This window comes from Condylostylus longicornis, unplaced genomic scaffold (genome assembly GCF_029603195.1).
Source record: "Condylostylus longicornis isolate FDR11 unplaced genomic scaffold, ASM2960319v2 ptg000055l, whole genome shotgun sequence".
NCBI classification, from domain to species: Eukaryota; Metazoa; Arthropoda; class Insecta; order Diptera; family Dolichopodidae; genus Condylostylus; species Condylostylus longicornis.
The window spans coordinates 12,985,427-13,007,388 of NW_026578024.1; the positions used below are offsets into that span (position 1 = coordinate 12,985,427).

Genomic DNA, 21,962 nt, shown 5'->3' on the forward strand with positions numbered 1-21,962 from the left:
TAACATTTCTTTTTCTCATACTTAGATATTAGGACGTCGTAAATTTGTTCTTAATTTGCTCTACAACTATTTGAAAGTGTTTTTTGACAAAATTGTTGAAATTTCGCCGAAATTCTTGAAAATTCGTTGACTTAAATTGTAAAATTATTTCGTACATTATATTTTTGAATAATTATAGCTTGGAGTGAAATTCGAAAACGAGTTAAAAATTCGGTAATTTTGATGTCCTTAAAATTTGAACATCCATTGAATTTGGGCGACCATTTTAATTGTGATTTGACTAGAGTTGATCAAACTATAATCGCCATAAGTGTATTTCATTTGTAAGCAGAAATTTAAAATCGAATTTTGAAAATGTTTGTCTGCGGTTCATTTTCTTGATAATTTTTATGACCCCTTCATTATAAAAGGTAAAATAATAATTTGCAAAAATATTCCGTTCACCATTTTATGTATGTAGGCAAAGATGATAAAAATTTTCTTAAATTTTTAAATTGTTGTGTCCTGTGTGTATAAAAAAAATTTTGTTGGTACTTTCAAATAATTTCATTTTTTTTTTTTTGAGTTTTAGAATTTCAAATAAAAAAAATCATCAAAAAAATTATGCTCATTGCATGAAAAGGAAAAAAGATTATCAGTTAAATAAGGTAAGCGAAAAGGTTATCGAAAAATGGTTTTTAAGCTAAAAAAAAAGAAAGAAATACGAGTACCAAGGAAGCGAATTGCTATTTTTGAGAATTTTTGCCAAAAACAATTTGTTTAGTACCATTAGGTATTCTTTTTCCCAAACGAACAAAATGTATGTATAACAGTGTTGGAATTCTTATGGTATTTACAGAGCATTAAAAATTAATGAAAAGTTTATTTAATTTGGTGAGTTTATAAAAGTGAAATCTAAGGAGAATCTAATAAGTTTTTCGATTGATTTTGATTTTTAATAACATCAAAATGCATTCATTGAAAAAAAATACTTTCGCCACTTTCATTTTTGCTCACTCTTAACCTGCAGCAATTGCAGATTTTTACTTTCAGAATGGTTGCAATACAATTAAAATGGATGGATGCTATTCTTGAAATTTAAATATTTACTAGGGTTTATATAATTAATATTATTATTGCAGTACTTACCTCAGGACAAAGAGTCTAAGCGTGATTGATTTTCAGAAATTATTTATTTAAAATTATTACCTGAAACGAAATAGAAAATTATAATTAATAATTTATTTTAAATTATTCTAAATAATATTTAATTTTTAAAATGTATAATAGGGAAATTCTTAGTTTTGCAAAATTTGGATTACAAGGTCTGACAAGTTTTTTTTCTAAATTTTGAAAAGGAAACTTCTGTAATAGAAATCCTTTGAAACATAACATATTTAATGCGAAACTCTCATATTATACATAGCACTATGGTATAAAAAACAGCTCAAAAGCCAGCTCGTCTTTAACATAATGAAAAGTAACACTATATAACCTAGACTTTGTATGCAAATAGTTTAGATCTCATTTTAAAATCAGAACTAACAACAAAACAATTTTCATTTTTTACATGTTTGTAAATATGGGCTTGAAATACGGCTATAATGTTATATTATAGAGCTCGTATTATAAAGAGATTTCAATTTAAAAGACAATTTCCGAACTTAATGTTGAATTATTGTATAACAGTTTTCTTTTACCGCAAATATAATAGTAATATGTTACAGAACTGTGCTATCTTCGGAATAAAGTAAAAATTATAATAATGATAAAATGTCCTTTAGGAAGTGAAGAAAAAGGAATTTATGATTCCAAAAGACCGAAATGCTTCCGAAATATTTTGCGTGTATTGAATAGCATAATAGTTGCAAATCCTTTTCAATAGAATACTGCATAATACTATGATAATTATGGTTTCTCTTTTCTCTCATTTTAAAACATTCAATATGATTCTTTTTTAAATTGAATAAATTATTTTTTAAAACTATGAAGGAGAAATAGTTTAAATTGTACTGGTGGACTGCATTGGTTCGTAGAAGGAATCGTCGTCATATTTAACAGTTAGAATTTGTTAAATCATTTGTTCAACCATTAGTGTTTGGTTAAGTGATAAGTTGATAAAAATCAAGTGATAATTTGTGAATTTGACAGAATCGAAACTCTTATTTTGTATTTGGATTTTGAAGTCTATGGTTTTTTCAACTTTATTATATGACGCTCTCCGAATATGTATAAGTGATATTTTTCTATTTGTCTGTATCAACTTAAAGTTTTGTACAATGGCGGCTCAAAGGGGTATATTCTGTGAAGCGGACCACCAAATTTTAGCGATTTTTTTACAGTAAGAAAATTTAGATCTTATTTCAGTTAGAGTGTTGGAATAATTCATTAAAATAAATTAAGCGAATAAAGTTTTAAAAATAATTATTACTGAAATGGTATCTAAGTTAGTATTAGTCCCAATGTAAGTCTCACCCCTAAAATTTTTTTTTCTTGAATATAAATGCATTTTGCATGAACACAAAAAAAACAAATCTGATTACGCGTTTAAAAAATCTTTAATATGCTTTTTATATAATTTTAAAAACTATTCTTTGACTATGACTATTTTCAGACTGCCTAACTCCCACATCTCCTTTCCCTCTCAACTGTTGTCATATTCAAATAATTTTTGTTTATTTTTTTTTATTTTTTTTTTAACAAATATAACAATAGTTGGAATAGTATAATAGAATATTTTATAAAATGATATAAATTTAATTTGTTCATACAATACAATAATGTACAAAACACATATGCAGACATATTATGCATAATGGCAATAAAGAATTAGAAAAAAAAATGTTAATAATATTCTATAGTTATAAAAATACTAAAAAAGTTTGCTTGATCAGGCAATTTTCTTTTAATATCACTTTGCTCCAAAGAGAAGAAAATATAATTTTATTTTAACATAACCACATAATGCCATCATAGAAATATTCTAAAAACATTTTTATTGTTGAAATTTCTATTCTATTGTCAAAGAGGACGTGATTTTTAAAGTAAAAAAAAAATAAATAATAAAAAAAAAATTGAATTTATTCTAAAATGCATTAGATAGAGAGAGCGGAAAAAAAGAGTTGAATCTAAAAGGAACAGATGAAACAATAACGGTATGCTTGCGCGCATAATATAAAAATATTATTTTGCCTCTTTCCCTGTTTTTTTTAATGAGAGCCATCAGCTTAAAAATAAATAAAAAATTTAATATTAATAAAATAATTGAATCTTGTATATGTCAATGAATCAAGTCTTAATTGAGCACATTATAGAGGACTATACGGAAAAAGGAAGAATTAATTATTATTTTACCTCTGGCCCTAGCTGTAAATACCTTAGAATAGCAAATCGGGAGGATACTGCATTCTTAATTAAGAAGTATACTATTAGAAGATTTTAAGTACCTAACCGTCAACCACCATACATAGCTATAACATTGCATTTAAATCTATTCTTCGTATAAGTCAAAGAATTTTGCGAGAATCGAGCAATTCTTCTGACACAAGCTGCTTTTCTCTTGCGTAAAAATGTTCCTCATTGTCTTAGATATTCCGAATTTAATATGAATAAACTTCGTAGTCGATTTGTTTTTTTTTTTTCTTCCAGAATTCCTTAAATTTTTTATTTTAATGATATACTCATTTACTGTTCGGCCATTCAACTATGTTTTATTTATTGAAGCTTTTCTAAAATGCAGATATAGAAAACATTCTATTCTTCTTCTTGGCTAATAGTTCATTCATTTAAGGAATGAGCTTGAGATCATTGCAATTCAACTTCAAAATCTTTATTATTACACTTCAAAATTTTTACAACGCTGATAATATCAACTGGAAGTTCTAATGCTCCATATAATTAAATTAAACTTTATTTCTGTATTAACTCATATTATGTGGTATATATAATATAAGCACCCACATGCCCATATCAGGCGATGTATATTGAAAAATAAATCTATTTTGTCACATTTTAGTCTTATATGCTGTATGTAAAATTAAAAATACTTTGGTTATTTTTAGAATTTTCTTTTATAATTTAATTTACAAACAAATGCTGTAATAATAAAATTTTGTAATAAATTATAAATTTTAAAAATGATAATTTTAAAATTTTACCAAAAGGATAAATTTTATTTGGAATTTGACACTTTAACAAAATGCACAAGATAATTTTATTTTAAATGGTCATAAAACAATTTCTCAGTTGGATGTAAAAATAAAAACTTTTATAATTGAATTAAATTTGTAGTTTTTTTTCTACTTTTTCGTCAAATTTCTAATTTTTAATTTAATTTTTAAAAATATTTAAGGAACAAAATTTATATGAAAATCTCAAATTTCATATTATTTTTACACGCCTTTGAGTCATGGAATTTTGTACGGAAAACTATTCTAGTTTTAGTAATAAAAATAAAATAAAATTAATTAGAAAAAATTATTCATAATCCTCTTTAGTTGCAGATTGAGAATAAAATTAAAAAAAATAATGTCTAAAATAAAATAATAAAGCTTAAAATAGCTTCATTTAAAATAACTTAAATACCTAGACTTCAGGAAAATTTCTTCGATATTCAGTTGCCAGGGTAAAATTACAAGGGTAAAATTACAAGGTTAAAATTACACAGTTTTAATGTTGTATATTTCACGATAAGCTGGCTTCTCTTTGAATATTATGCTTTGAATTAAATAGTTGCAAAAGTAATAATTGTATTTTAACTTTCTTTGAAATTAATTTGGTATCTTCATTTTTTAACAGGCTGTAATTCAAAAACGATTATATCCGAACCACCCCACGCCCTCCCCCTCCTTCCTCATACAATTTTTTGCCAGAAATTTATGAGAAAATCATCCCTGAAATTACTTGCCACCTTATGCAAAATTTTGTGTACATATGTATATGCTATTACTCTTTAAATGGGGATTTAACAAATCCATTTAATCTGTACAAAAATTTTTTATTGAATAATTTAATCCACACTAGATCTAGGCAAACTCTATTGTTAACAGTTTTATAACTATGAAATAATAATATAATGTTCTCTTTTTAAAATAAACGAAGCTTCAACAAATAAGTTCAACAAATACTATTTATACAATAAGTACCTACTTAAATTTTGAAATTTTAATTTTTATGTTACCTCACCATACTTTTACAATAATAACTATTTAATTCAAATATTATGTGTAAGTACATTCTGGAGGCATACATAACCAAAGTCTTTCCAAAATTACTTCAGTCGTATACAATTATAATACCTTCAATTCAATGTTATATAAGTATACTTGTACATAATACTTACAACATCACGCAAAAATTGCAATTGTGGGTTGCTTTTGCGGACATAATTTTCAACTACTTTCTTTATAGTAAATTATACACATAAAAGTTGTAAACAGATGTGCTAAAATCGATTACCAAATTAAGAACGATAGAAAAACGAAATAACCAGCGTAGAAAACTTGAAGATTTATTGTGTATGATGATGTAATATTTATGGCACTACAATTGAGTGAGTGTATATATAAATGTATATGACAAAACCAAGTTCCAGTTTTTTATATAGTAAAGTTGTTAAAAATTACCTAATATGTAATTAGCAATAGCTCCCCACTCGGAAATTTTTAATAATAAAATAATATTCTTTTTACACTTTCTTTTAACACGTTTTGTCATTTTTTAACATAATTAATATGCATTTAAGGTAATATAAAAAGATGTAATAAGAATATAGACCTAGGTATTAACAAGTGGAACGAATTTAAATTAAAAATTCTATAAAACGTAGGTTAGTATAGCCAACATTTTATTAATGTTTTAGAAAACTGGTAGAAAGCAATAATTTCACATTATGTAATATTGTTAATGAATAAATGAAGAGGAAATTATTGATACTTGAGACATTTTAATAGTGTTCATTTTAGAGAAATTCTATCAGGTATAAAATACTAAATTGGAATTGCAATTAAATAACGAGAATAATGACATTAGTCTTAATATTTTATAAGGTATTTAATAAATTGCGATAAAAATAATTTTATAAGGTGTTTAATAAAAAAATTACGATAAGATAAAACATTTCGACATATACTTATGGTTTATAACCATGTTCGAAACAAGAGGTTTCACTGTTAATTCGCAACACTCACGTCAAACTCTTTCTGAGCTTATTTCACTTAAGGCTCTGCCAGACATGCAATTTTTAGTTTGAGAACTAAATTCCATAGTTTCATATTGAAGATGGCACACATGCAACTGTATGATGGTCACAGTTAAGCAATCAAACAATTTGTAATTTTTTACATACTGGTTGCAATTTAGAAAATTCAAAGAGTTTTAGTTGCTTAAGTGTGTGTGCAATTAATTTGCAATCAAACTGGAATTGCAAGACTAATAATTAAACGTCTGTCTGAGTCCTTAAACTTTTTGAACCGGTTAAAAGATAGTAACCATAACTTTGAGCCAAAACCATTAATTCATGTTTCAGGAAAAGCTATCATAATTATATACAATATGTCCTTTTATATGCATGTAGCTATAATTCTGTTGCAACATGTATTACATGCATACATAATGTTTTAAAATAGTTCACGTCCCTGCGATTTACCTCTTTGAATATACCTGTAATATTTATATTTGTTATTTGTACTGCAATATTTAAAATGCATAAATTTTTGTCTCTTTATTCATTATTCTTTTCACTTTTTATATTGTATGTACCCCTTTTTGTTATTTTTAACATCTTTATTCGAAAGCATGTACGATTATTTTGGTTTTTTTTTATTGAGGTTATGTAGGGTTACCGTAGTAGCTGATGATCCTATACATACATATGTACATAAAACAAAGTATTCAGTTTGGTTTTGAATACATTCATGTAAGACTGAAAATTCACCCGAAAATAATAAAAAAAATTCATAAAAACTAAGAGCAGAGAAGAGAAAAGAGTAAAATATAAAATGTATAATCAAAAACCTTAAAATAACAAAAAAACGAGAAAAAATTGTCATTCGTTTTGTCTGGTCTGGTGATATTTTATTTGATTGTGATATGCTTTCTCTGGAATATTATTGTTTCAGAGAGGGACGAATGACATTACATTTTGTTGCAGCAGCAGTAAAAAGAAAAAAAATTGAATCAATGGTTTCAATTGCACTTTTTCATACACGTATGGTTCTATGTACAGGAAGATGAATATATGTTGTGTGCATGAGGATATAGACATTATCCAAACGAATAATATGGCATCTAAAATGTACATTGTATGTAAAATGGAAATTGGATTTTTTTTTTTTACTTTACTTTTATTGTAATAATAAAACGACGAAATGATATATCAAGTTAACCCCGAAACACATCATTCATTGTACATTTTAAATTTGATAATCTATCTACTAATCTTAATTGTTAAAATGTAGGTATGTAAGTATGAATGTGCATGTACATATCGTGTTTTTTGAGTGCATAATATCAACGTTTATGTGTAAAATTTTATTGATAAAAACAATTTTAAAATATAAAGGTGTGCTTCGAATGCGTTTTCTTTTTTTTATTTTTATGGTTAGTTTTATATTTCATCTCAATTTCAAATGAGATTATGCATTTTTTTTTCGTTTTTGTATAGTCGAAATGAAAATTTTTTATTTTTAAACAGAGCCGTAGTTCAATTAAAATTTTTATTTTATTCTGGATATTTTGCTGGTAGGTCAAAAATTTAGTGTCTTAAAGTTTTATTGCCTAATAACGAAAGCCAGAGTGGCCAACTCAAAAAAAAAACTTGAAGGAACAAACTTAAGAAAGTAATGAGCTGAGAACGTATTTTACATTTTGAGAATATCTACTCGAATCCGAAACGTCATTACTTCGAGTTATGACGGTATACTTCACAAATATCAAAAACATGTAAAGTCTGTTTTCCAAAAATTTGAAAAAGATATGCAAAATGTTAAACTTGAAAGAATATGAGAGAAATAATTAAAACTTTCTTCGGATACTCACAGGAGAATTTAAAAAACGAAAGTTAATTTTTCTCAATTTCAGAGTTAATTATTCCCAATTTCTGTCCTTTTTAAATGACACTCAAATTATCACGTATACAACCCCTTTTTTGGCAAAGTTTATATGAATTTTTACAATGTTTTAAATTTAAAAACATTTAATTATAAGTCTCATAACAAAATATGCCGAAACATTACGTAACTTCAAAAATCCAATAATACCGTCTTGCTGCACAATTCAGCAATTGCAACTTAATAACTGAATTATCTGTTAAAACCGAATTGCTGCAATTTGGATATTCATCAATTCATCAAAAGTTATAATGCCCTTTAAAATTTTCATACCTGAGAATTTAATTACTTACTCTCATCCTCAATTACTGACTCCTACATACTATCAAGAATAAAATATCACCGTCAATTCAAAGTATAGATAAAAATTTTCTATGAAACGAACTGATAACTCAATTATTACCAGACCTACATAAATTTACTATAAAAAATTTTTTTCTTTCCAAATCATAAACTAAAATTTCATGTTCATTCAAAAATTACTGATTTTATTAGAATCGTATCTGCTAGATTATTTCCTACCTTTGAAATAAAATGCATAATATTATAAAACAAAAAAAGTGTTAAAAAAAATAAGAGCAATAAATTCTAACAGTGAAACGCTGTGTGAATTTGGTGAGTGGAAAATTTTAAACATGTTACGAGAAAGTATACGTATAGAAAAAAAAATGAAAGAAATAAAAGAGAATGAGCAGCATGTCAACAGATATTTAATCTAGATAAGCGTCCACTATGTAGAGGGAACTATTTTTTTTTTTTAGTTTTTCAATTTTTATGAATAATTCGTGAAAAATTAGAATGACTGCACTAAATTTATATATTAGGTTTTTTTATTTGAAATTTAACATTAAAAAAAATAAAAATGCAGTACTTATTAAGTTTCTTTGTAATTTTGTGTGTGCGTTTAAACTTTACATAGAATTTTTTTTTTTGTGAAATGATGTGAGAACGGGTAGAACGTATTGTAGTGTTCAATAAATACTTACTTAAAAATAAATAATTAACAGCTATCCTTTTTGTAATTTGGTCACGAAATTGTTGATTTCCTAGATAACTAGAGCTGTAAAAATGATTAAACTGCAAAATATACGTTAACTATAGTCTGAAACCAAAACTCTCACAAATATTTTCTCGATTTCAATTATACATGAATAGAACTATCCAGTAGCTTTATTTAACCACATAGGATCAGAAATATCTTCACACTATCCATTATAAGAGTCTGAGGCGCAAGGCAGAACATTTCCGAATTTTCCCTTTGAATGCTTAATTGTACAGAATTTGAATGGAACACTGGCGGTAATATTTATATTCTATCCAAATCATGACATTGTAACGCAAATAATTTTTGATTAGATAATTTTAATTTGTTATCTAGGTTTGAGAAAATTAAATTTTTATATGTAAAATATAACGTGAATACTATATTCTTATATTACCATATAAAAAATATATAAAATTGCAAATATAAAAATAAGGGTTACCAATTGCTATTAAAATAAATTAAAATTTAATATTGACATTAAATTAATTATAGAAAGTAATTTCAGATTATATAGGGAAGATTTTTATGAGAATTTAGCACTTAAATTTTGATTATGACACAAAATATTTAATTGTAAGTAAGTATGTGTATTAAAATTAAAATCACACTCAGAAAAATATTATGTGTCAATTAAACATTGTGTTTAAAATAACTGGCATTTTTGTTCTGTTCGTTTATTTTACTAATTCAATTTCAGAGTCAAAATGTTAATCTGATTTCTCTTGGTATTCATACAAATCTTTTCTCATATATACGCTCATGAACGCTTTATATAAGAAGTTATTGCAATTAACACGAAATTTGAAGGAAATATTAAAAAGTTCGCTTATAGATGTGATGCTTTATTGTAAGAATTTTTAAAATTTCAGCTAGAAAACGAACAAAAGTAGTTGTAGCATGATGGGTTAATGTTGAAGAATGTAACTTAACGTAATTGAAAAATTCTTCGGTTCAACTGCATAATTAATTGTACCCGTAAATTTAAGCTCTATAACTCATCTAATTCATTTCCACTGTTCTTAAATTGGTGAGACATCAGGAAAAATTTTCTCTTAGAATCTTAAGTTCTAAAATTTAAATTATCTTACCTAGCACTTAAGATTTCTACGGTTACCCAAAATAAAATTAATTTCATTTTACTATTATTCATCAGTTTGGTTGATTATAATTCCATTCTTATAGTAATTTTTCAATAAATTAGATAAAAGGAGTGAAAATTATATATTATCCAAGTTTTAAATATTTTTTACTACATTACATGTAAATGGAAATGGGAAGTCAAATTAATCGAAAGACACTAATTTAAAATGACTGTATTATTATTGTCATGGGTGTACGAGTACAATTGTTTAAAATTTTAATATTCATATTATTTGAAAAATAAATGTAATTTTATAACATAAAAACTGATATAAGTATACACACATGCATGTATGTAGGTATATCGTCATAAATATTATGCACTTCTTTGATATTTATATATTTATTTTGTAATAGTAATAGCAATAATAACAATAATGGCAACAAAATAATAAAAGAGAGAGAGAAGGTGGGATGTTAAATGGTATAATAATAATATTATATTGAATTCAAAGAGATGGGAACACTAATTTATGTATAGTAAAATTTTATTGTTATATACAGAGGTTTAGACTCTGTGTATATTTAAAATGAAAATGTAAGTAGGTATATATAATATTTTTGTATTGTAACATGAATGCATAATTTATTCATAGAATTTTCACGTTTTTCTTTTTATAATTTTGAATGAAAAATTATTTTTTATTTTCAATTTTATTTTTAAAATTTTTTTTTTTCTTGTTATACCCATACTACCACTCTTCTTTTCTATTCATTCATGAATAAAATTATGGATGATAATTTAATAATGACAATTTTGATATGATGCAAATGATGATGACTCATTGATCATTTTCAAATTTTCCAGTGGGTGAATTTTATATGATGTGTTTGTATATATACCTTTTTGTATTATATATTTTATTGTACTTGAAGTCTATACTTTAAAGATATAAAAATGTAATTTTGAATTGGTCATTTAGTGCCACTTTTAACTTTATTAACTAAATAATTTTAAATTTATTTTCTTCAAAAAAAATTTTCTTAAAATATATCAGAAAATCAACGATATCTGAAATATGAGACTGGATATAGACTGTATACATGTATAGGGTTAAATAACAATAAATTTTCCATTTAATGTTAATGTTGATGGTTTTATAAATGGGCGCCATTTAAATCTGCATTTTATACTTATCTATTTTCAATATCATAATCATATAATTTTATTATTTTTAGTCCATGGGTACACGAAAATCTTAAGATATTTTTGAATTAAAACAAATTTTATTTTTTTTTATTAACAAATTTATTATTGTTTGGCCATTTTTGTTTCTTTATTTTCAAGTTTTATATGGCAATAAAGCAATTTTTTTATTTCAATCATACACACAACATACAATGAAAATGTCGCCACAAATTTCCTTAAATTACACAAAATATTTTATAATTATATTTTATATATGGCCGGGTCGTGACTAGCTTGATAAAATGCTAAAAAAAATTTATTTCCGAAATAAAATTCTATTCATGCACATAATATGTACATTTTATGGATTTTAATTTGTAAAATCACTTTTAAAACGCGAGATTTTTCAAAAAAAAAAGTAAATAAAATAAAATCTTCCTATTTTTTGTAAGAAAAATGTGGGATTTGATGTTTTTGATGAGTAGAGAGAATGAAGTGTTAAAAGATTTTATCTTTCTACCACGAAATTTAATCTTTATTATAAATGAAATGATAATTGTACGGTGACGTTTTAGATGTCATGTATTTATGTGTCAGCATTTTTCAAAAATTTTTTTTTATAAGAGTAACAACAACATCTGCCCTTTTCATGTCAACGAATTTAAAAATATTAAATTTGTCTTTTTTTTTTAATTTCAACCAATCTAATAATATGCATAGATTTCGAAATTTTTAAATTAATATTTTTAATAAGGGGGTTCAACTCGTTTTACGTCAAACTGTAGTTAATTTTTTTAAATTAAAATTAATGTACAGAAAACAAAAGAAAACAAGAAGAATTTTTCGAAGGAATTTAGTCAATGCCCTCACTTTCAAATTCAATTCTAATTTTTATACCTCTCTGCTTTGTATATACCCATTTTTTCAATTATAGAAAAAGTATGTAATTTAATTGCTTACGACATATACTTTTGTGATTCTAAGTAGAAGTATACATTATGCACATATATCAGACCCAATACAATAAATAAACAAGTAAAAACGTTTCAGTCGGTATGAACCGATTGAATTATACCCTGCACCTTTCATTGTTGTATAGCAATTACTCAAACCAGTGAAACCATTCTATAGAAACTTCACCGATATGTTTGACCTATAATTGGACACACAACTGCCAAGTTTCATGAATCTAATTTTATTACTTTTCCAAATATTTAAAATAAGCTTTTGGACTTGTATGGGAGCTACTCGAACCTGTCAAGCAATTCCACCAAAACTTCAGAAATATCTTTGACCTATAATTGGACACACAACTGCCAAGTTTTATGAATCTGTCTTTATTATTTTTCCAAATATCTAAAATTAGCTTTTGGAGTTGTATGGCAGGTACCCGAACCTGCCAAGCAATTCCACTAAAACTTCGCAGGTATATCTGATCTATAATTGGACACACAACTGCCAAGTTTCATGAATCTAACTTCTTTATTTTTTTAAATATTTAAAGTAAGCTTTTGGACTTGTATGGGAGCTACTCGAACCTGTCATGCAATTCTACCAAAACTTCAGAAATATCTTTGACCTATAATTGGACACACAACTGCCAAGTTTCATGAATCTGACTTTATTATTTTTCCAAATATTTAAATTAAGCTTTTGGACTTGTATGGGAGCCACTCGAACCTGCCAAGCAATTCCACTAAAACTTCAGAAATATATTTGACCTATAATTGGACACATGACTGCCAAGTTTCATGAATCTGACTTTATTATTTTTCCGAATATAAAAAATTTGCTGTTAGGGTTGTATGGCAGCCACCCGAACCGGTGCAGCTATCCCATTATAATTTTTAGGGCATATGTAGAATATAATTGGACACACGTATACAAAATTTTAAATTTATAGCTTTATTAGTTTTTGAAATATTTAAAATAAACTCTTTGAGTTGTATGGCAGCTACCCGAACCCGTTGTCCGAATTAGTCCAATAACAATAGGGTTCGTCCTTGGCACAAAAGAAGCAACTTGTGAAAGTTTGGTGTCGATTGCATTATTCGTTTTTGAGTTATCGTGCGATCGGACGGACGGACGGACGGACGGACGGACGGACGGACGGACGGACGGACGGACGGACGGACGGACGGACGGACGGACATGTCTAAATCAACGCAGAATTTTACGCTGAGCAAGAATATATATATATGTCCATACCGCAGGTGACTCCTTCAAGTAGTTACAAACTCCATACCAAAGTTAATATACCCTTCACGAAGTGCAGGGTATAAAAAATCATGCTCCGTATCTAATTTTTATAGTCATTTGTCTGCCAAAAACCGAAAATTTTAGCGGCTTGAAACAAGGCACATAGGTACTTGTTTCATCCAGATTAATATTGGCAAAGAGCATAAAAGGGGAGGTTTGAAGGGTTTTCCTATAATATTACTACCCTCAAAAAACAAATGTTAAAAAAAATTCAGTTTATAATAGCTCAGTAAATATTGTCATGCAACATAGCTTGGTTCGAGAGTTCTTTTCAGAAGACAGCGATTTTATAAGCTTAATCTAACTCCAATACAGCCTATAGCAACAATTTACTGAAAAAACGTAGCATATATTAGTACCTTACTTAGTTTTATGTCAACAATAAATAAAATACAATACTGACCAAAAATAGCATGCCATTATACTATCAAAGAAAACATGAATAAAAAGATAAGCTACTTTAAAATTTACTACAATAAATTTTCTATAAATAAATAAAAATTCTCTTTTTCAATAATCCAAAAACGTTCTTATGTATTTATTTTTTTTTTGAAATTATGACATAAAAATCCATTAATTTTTATTACAATAACCAAATACATAATTTTTTATTTTTATTATTTTGCTTTGCATTATACTGTAGCACACACCCTGCCTATCATTATTACAAAAAATAAATAAATTTCATAAATATTCAAAAAATTATGCAAAAAGATTACAATGAAAATGAATGGTTTTGCAAAAACGATTGACCTTTGTCCTTCAAAAAAAACTTCACTTTTCATTATTACTATACAATTTTCAATAGACCAGACATTTTTAAGTTCAAAACATTTTCAAAAGACGAAAATAAGAAAAACAACGACTTTTATTTAGTTCTGGATTTGTCATCGCATACAATAATTGTGTTGCTTAAATTTAGTCAAGTCATACAAGAGCCAAAATTAAAAATATGATAAAAATTTAAATTTATTTTAATGACTTAAATTTCGGAGAGGACTGCAGGCGAGGAGGAAATAAAGTAGTCGTAGATTTTGTACACAATGGAACATTTTCCATTTTCTGTTTGCCTCAAAAAATATTTTCTTAAATAAAAAATAAAATATTTCTTTTATCCTTTGACATTTTAAGCTCTTGTATTATATTATTTATTTTTTTTGCTGTTTCAAAGTTCTTAACCTATTTTAATGAAACTCATTATTAATATTATCGTTGACAATGAATAACATTGTACTTTCGAGACTCGAAGCCAAAATAGTCTTTTAAATTTAAATTTGTATTGTTATTTTATTTCAGAAACATTTAAAATTTTTATATTTATTTTATATTCTTCGACAATACCCAATATTCTTTCAAAGATAAGCTGAATATAAAATTGTTTTAATTATTTTCTGTACATAATTATTTTTACCCACAAGCAATTTTAATTAAGAATTTATGAATAATGAACGTAGTGTGTTCATTTTAAAAAAAATTTATTAATTTATTTTTTATTACTTTATTTTTTTTATAATCCCATTTAATTGAAAAATATCAAAAATTTATTTATTTTTCATTTTTTTCAAACAATTTTCCAAAATGAGTCAACATTTTTTTTTTAATAAATAATTAATTTTCTATTTTAGTTTTGTTTTTAATTTATTGACGATTTTATGATTTTTGATGAGAAAAACAATATGTTTTTTATTCTCTGAATAATTTGAGAAGACAAACAATTTGAATTAGAGTTATAAAAATTATTTTTGTATAGATAAGAAATGTCTTTGGTACCCTATAAAAATTATTTGCGTATTAATAAAAACTTATGGAATAAATTAGAATCGGAATAAAAATGAATTCGGATCATACCAATGGTTTATAAAGAAGCCCTTTTCACTAGAACAAGAGAAAATACTGCTTCTAAAAGCAACGTACAACATTTAAGCTATTGTCATTTGTATACCAAAATATGTCTATTAAATTATTGCATACATTTAGGATCAACAAATGAAAAAATTTAAAGAACATTCAGAAAATGATTGAATTCGACGGTTAAGTGACTTAAAAAAAATTATCAAATTTTTTTATTGGCATAGAATTTACCGCTAGCCTTTTGCTATTAATATAACAAAATAAATTATTTACTAGTACCCAAAAATTTAAAAAATTTCAGACTTCTACAATTTATGGTCGAAAAGAAAAACGATATTAAAAATTTGAAAAAAAACTTGTTTTGGATTACGATAAGGGTTAATTTTAACGGTCATTTTGTCATTTCAACGTGAAACTATGCATTTCTATGGTGCAAGAAGAATGTCGAATAATTGTGAGATTCTAATTAATAAAACTGCTATTTTTCCAATTTTATTTTTGGAAAAATTTTAAGCATTATGATCGTTAGCTCTTGTTTGTAAAAATTTTTTCAATACTTTAATGTCATTTTAAAGGTCTGAAACATTTCAATTGTAATTCACATAATATGCACTCACATACATGGCATATTGATGCTATGCTAGAATAAATAATGTTAAAGAAGCGTACAGGAAACAACATTAATCCAACAAGCATTAAATTTTTAAATTGCAATCTTTCGTACAAGAACTCTCATGGTGTTGAATGAACACAAAAATTTCATAAAATTGTTTGACTTCAGATGTACTAGATTCTTAATGTTAATTTTAATAGAAAATTTTATGCATAAAGTAAGTCCGGTGTTACGCATTAATTCAACATATTAGTTTTGATTTCCCAACTTTTCAATGGGGTTTTATTATAATGCTTTAACTCAAAATATATCTATAGTTTTCCGGGAACAGAAGCTTGGCTTTACTCCAACTATTTTTTGTTCATTAAAAATTCTGAATTTAATACCAATTGCTCTAAAATTCGACAAAATCATTGTTATTTATTCTTCATTTGCTATATTGCTGAATTTAAAAATAAAATTTGCAATAGTACTTACTTCTTCAAAATATTGCTCTATGTTCTGTCTGAAATATAGACAGATTCAACTTCCATATTATCCAAATATTTAGAAAAACAAAAATCTTTTACATGAAATAAAAAATATATTTATCCATTTTTGACATTTAATCTTATTAAACAATTTCATTCAATTTATTTTAGTTTATATAAGTATACAAAAAGAATTTTACATATTTTTTAGTAAATAATAAGAAGGATCATATTAACATTAAAATAAGAGAGAATAAATATTTATATTAAATCTTGAAATCATTTTTAATATCATCATATAAAATATTTGTAATTTATCAAGTAGAAAAATATCGATCTGAAATTATTTTGCTATTTTGTTAATAAAAAGAAAAATTTTTAAAATTCATAGAGTCATTAAAATAAACATTGAAAAATTTTTTGCTATGACTTCGTAGAACAGGATGTTCCAGTCAGAATAATATATTATTAATAGACTTAAGAAATTTATTTCATTTTGCATTATTCTTCATATTGAATATTATAGATAGTAAGTGAAATTAATTATAGTCAAACTTTTCTTACTCTAAACCGAGTATAACAGTTTGAACTTCTCCTTAAATTGAACTTGATTCCATTAATTTAATTCTTAAAATTGTTATTTCATTGTGTTATTTACTTGTCCGAATCTTCTCGTAAGTAATGCAAGTGTTGTAAGTCCTATTCGCCTCTGAATTCTTTAAAGCATTTAACATCATCCGGTTCTATATTACTCCTGTTTTACATTTAAGTATATATTTTACAATTATTTTATAAACACAGTTTCTATCCAGCAGTGTCTTTTAATACTTGTTTACTATAATAATTATTATCAAATAATTAAAATGACATTTTATTATAACAAATTAAAAAACTCATACTTATAACAGTTGAACCTGGATAAGGGGAATTTCAAGGGACCGAACATATTGTTTCAATTATAGAGGATAGATAGATAAACTTATCATTTATACAGGTTTTCTTCAAAATTTTCCCGCTAAAAAAGGTCTGAAGTCCAATACAGTTTCTTGTTTTCTTGTTTTGACATTTTTTATGTTACGCGTGAGTCAAACTGGGTATTTACATGATCACCAAAACTAAAAAAAGAAAAATTTATTCTTAGTTTTGTAGTTTTTACATCTCTTTTCACCAACATTCTTTTCAAAACATCCCTCCCTTAGGGAGGGAGGTGAAAATATACTGAAAAAATTTTGTTGCGCTTGCAGAGTACTTGGAAGAATTTGTTAGAAAATTTAAGTTACCCGAAAAATAATTTCATTTTAAGAGGTTTTCCTCTTATCTAGGTTCAACTGTATATAATTATATAAATAAATAATGTATGTATGTTATTAATGTACATGTTATATAAATCTTTATTATTTGTTTAATTTTTTTTCAAAATATTTAATAAGTTTTTGATTTCTGTGTGCACATTTATTTGCATTAGATTTATTAGATAATTTTAAAATTACAAAATTTCAAGTTTAAATTACCCTTGATAATGTAAATTGTTTTAAATATTTATTATAAATAATTATTCTACAATAAAAATTTAATGGCAAGGATATAAAACACATACATATATATGTATATTGTCATAAGATCGACAGCATTTTGATTTTAAATGAATAGCAAAGAAAAATTTCTTGTAAAAATAATTACAAATGAAGAGAAATTTTGCAGATGCTACAAAATTTTTTTAATTTAATTTATGATTTTTGTGCAGATTATATAGGTGTAAGATTTTGTTATATTTTAGATTTATTTTTTAAATATTATGATTAATTACTCAATTTACAAGTGTAAATTTTATGAAATTGAAAATTAAAATCTGTCAGAAATACAAAGATGCATTGAATATGTGTGCCTGTATGGTAAAAACCGAAAAATGAGAGGTTCTTCAATTTAAATAATTTAGTGATGAGCTCTTAGTAGAGGCTCACTTAATGACACCAAAGTCCCTGAAAAGTTCGCCATAGCTAGTTGCGGTACCAAACAGAACTCAAATATTAATTTTCGTCAAATAGTTCCATAAATATGATAAAAAAATGTAAATCCAACTACTGGTTTGGTTTCCAAGCCCTGATATCCTTAAAGAATTTATAAGTTCTTTGTTTTAACATCCTGAATTCAAATATTAAATTTCGAAGCATTTTGTAGATTTTTTTTGATTTATTGACCGACCGACAGACATCTCTCTAATAATAATTTATTTACGCTTCCTTACCACAGAGAAGTTCCACCGAAAACTCGATATGCTAAATTTGGCGTAATCAGATAACCACCCTTATATAATGCGGTCGGTAAAAATGATTGCAAAAATTACTCTAAAAATAATTTTGTTAATTATATTATCATTCATATCTAAACCTACGTTATATAACATATGTATGTAGTGATATAAATGAAGTGGTATGCGTGCAATATATTGAAATTTTATGTAAATTCATTTTGGTATGCCATGTATATATGGTAAATTCATTCTTGCACAACAAAATATTATTATTAAACGCCGGATATTAACCCACTGATTTTATTCAATTTAACAAATTCAGAAGAAAAGGTTGTGGGTGTTAAAACAAATTTGTCGTACGTGATAAAACAATTATACCCCTTCAATTATGAATATTTTTAAATAGTTAAATGTGTATTGAATTGCCAAGATTTATATTAAAAAAAATACTAAGTTCAAAGATTATGAAAATATTAGTTTTTTCTAATTTTATTTGTGTTTTGCAAATTGAGTGAATAAAGTATTTCTATATGAAATAGGAAAATGTATGAGAATAAAATGGAAAATATATTATTAGATGAGTACCTACTTAAATAATTTACTTATACTATTTTTTCCGAAATCATATAATTATAGCAGGACATATATGAGTTTAAGCACGGTTTCGATTTGTTCGACGCCCTACTTGGTTGCCAAAAACTGCTCCCTCCCGCTTTCGAAGCAATGAACAATATACAATTAACATTGTACATAGCATGTAATAATTGCGCCCCTTTTTTCAGCGTCCATTGCATATGCTTACTTTACATTTATGATAGATCCGGCGCTGGATATGTTGAACTTAGATTATACTGTAAATATGTAAAATTTTGAAACCAGGAATGGCCGTAAAACATAATCTTTTGATTAATTTGCAAAATTGTTGAAGCAATTAGATTATATCTAAGAAACATATTATGTTTCTTTAGTCCTATTTACCAAATACTTTTATGGCCATAAGGCAATTTTAAACATTCAAACATTTAAAATATTTTTAACCTTAATTAAAACTTAATTCTGAGTAATATCTTCAAAATAATTGAATATTTTGTTCGACCTAGCATTTACAATATATTAAAAATTTATGTCAATTTATTATTCTTAGATTTATGGGTTATATAACTAATATGAGAATAACCTAAAATATACTCGTACTATATTATTTATAAGCAACTTTATTGTATAAAATTGTTGGGACATAATGTGCTTATAATTAATATTTATACACAAAAATAATACTTATAATTAATTACACAAAATAAAATATCAGCATTGTATTTAAACATAACGAATTGACTTTCTATACAGAATGTAGTGGATAAGTAAATTTTAACTTAAATTGAGCTCTCTAATATTTTATATAAAATCAAACCAAAACTTATTTAGCTACGTATGTACATACGTAAATTGTGATTTCATTTGGAATAATTAACATTTTTCTCAATGAATTCATTAAATGACAAGCATGTACATAATAATGTAGATTTCTGTAATTATTATAGCTATTCGCAAGTCATAATTCAAATAAGAGGCAATATTCAAAAAAAAAAATTATATGTACGTATGTATTGTATAACATACGTAAGTGCACTTAATTGTTTTCAATTGTTCTATACTCAAAATGTGTCTAACAATAATATTATTAGAACATGACATACCGTTTTAATAATTTTTATAATAGTTGAACAATAGAGATCATTCTACTGAACAACAACAATAGTACCAATTTAATATTATTGAAATGGATCGTTATTTTACTAAATTAAAGAGAAAGAAAATAGTGGATATCCCCTATATCAATTATTATGGCCAGGATAAAATAACCGTGTATACACACTTACCAACATACCGTTGTAGTGCACTTTTAAAAAAATCAAAAATATTCAAAACAATAAAAACCCGCATTTTAAACAAAACGGTAAAAAATACCTGGTTAATTATTTTGTATCCCCAACAGTTATACATGTACGTCATTATTTTGAAAGTTAAAATTTTCTTGTCAAATTGAAAAATTTTGTTTTGTTGTACTTATACTTCAATTATAAATTGAATTTCAAAATTTATGTGATTTTATTATAGCGTTGGTAAGTGTGTATATAATATTATGAACAAACATTTTGAATCTCTTAATTTTTCCCTCTATAGGTAGGTATATAAAATGTATGTTATATATACTTAAAGGTAGCCAATACAGTTGTTTAAATAATCTTAAACATTTTATAGTTAACAACCTATTAAAGGCTAACAAAAGCACAGGAAGAAAAACAACACACAAACAAGAATGTATTATTTCTTTAATTTCAAATAAACAAAATCAAATAAACAAACCCAAAACAAGCAAACTAACAAACAAAAAAATCATTTTGCTTATTTTTGAAAAAAAATATTATTGACCCAACAGTATTGTTATTCATTGTAAAAAATACTTCATTATTTTCAACATTATTTTAAGAGCAAGAAAAAACTTATAAAAAAAATCAAAAGCACAAACAAAAGAAAATTCAACAACATTTTAACGAAACAAGCTACACAAAATTCCACCGCAGAAACAACAACAACAACAAAACCACTTTGGTACTAAAAAAAAAAAAACATTTTTAGTACATTTAAGATTTCAAATGGTCGTGATGTTTATTTGGATAATATTGTAATTGCTTATACTCAAAGAAGTAATCATAATGCCAATGACCCGAACAAAGAACAGCAACAACAACTCACTGATCACATGAGCAATGAGTTTTGATTTCTTCGCTCTTATGTGCACACGAACGTATGCATGCATGCACATTATTTATACGTCATTATGTTCTGCTTATTTTTGTATACCTACCGACCTTTTTGGTAAAAATTTCAAAAAAAAAAAAAAAATAAAAAAAAATAATTATGAAAATCTTAAGTGTCCAGGTGAGTGTTATGGACTTTATTCGATTGATTTTGATTTTCAATTCTCTCTCTCTCTCTCTCTTCAACTGACACTAACTCCCTTTCCTTCTTTCTCATTAAATAACATTATTTGTTCATTAAATAAACACATTCTTTAAAGATTTATTTGTGGATCGGAGTTTGTTCTTTGTTCAA

At 25.6% G+C, this 21,962-nt stretch overlaps 1 protein-coding gene across 1 annotated transcript in view; it reads right to left on the bottom strand.

Annotated features, from left to right (window-relative positions):
- Nucleotides 1–969: 969 nt before the first annotated feature.
- Nucleotides 970–21,962, bottom strand: part of LOC129611959 (collagen alpha chain CG42342-like) — a 61,886-nt gene continuing 40,893 nt past the window's right edge. Inside the window, exon 2 of the mRNA XM_055525389.1 lies at nt 970–1,188. Within this exon, the coding sequence (XP_055381364.1) occupies nt 1,172–1,188 (17 nt within the window). The 3' untranslated portion in view covers nt 970–1,171. The remainder of the gene's footprint in view (nt 1,189–21,962) is intronic.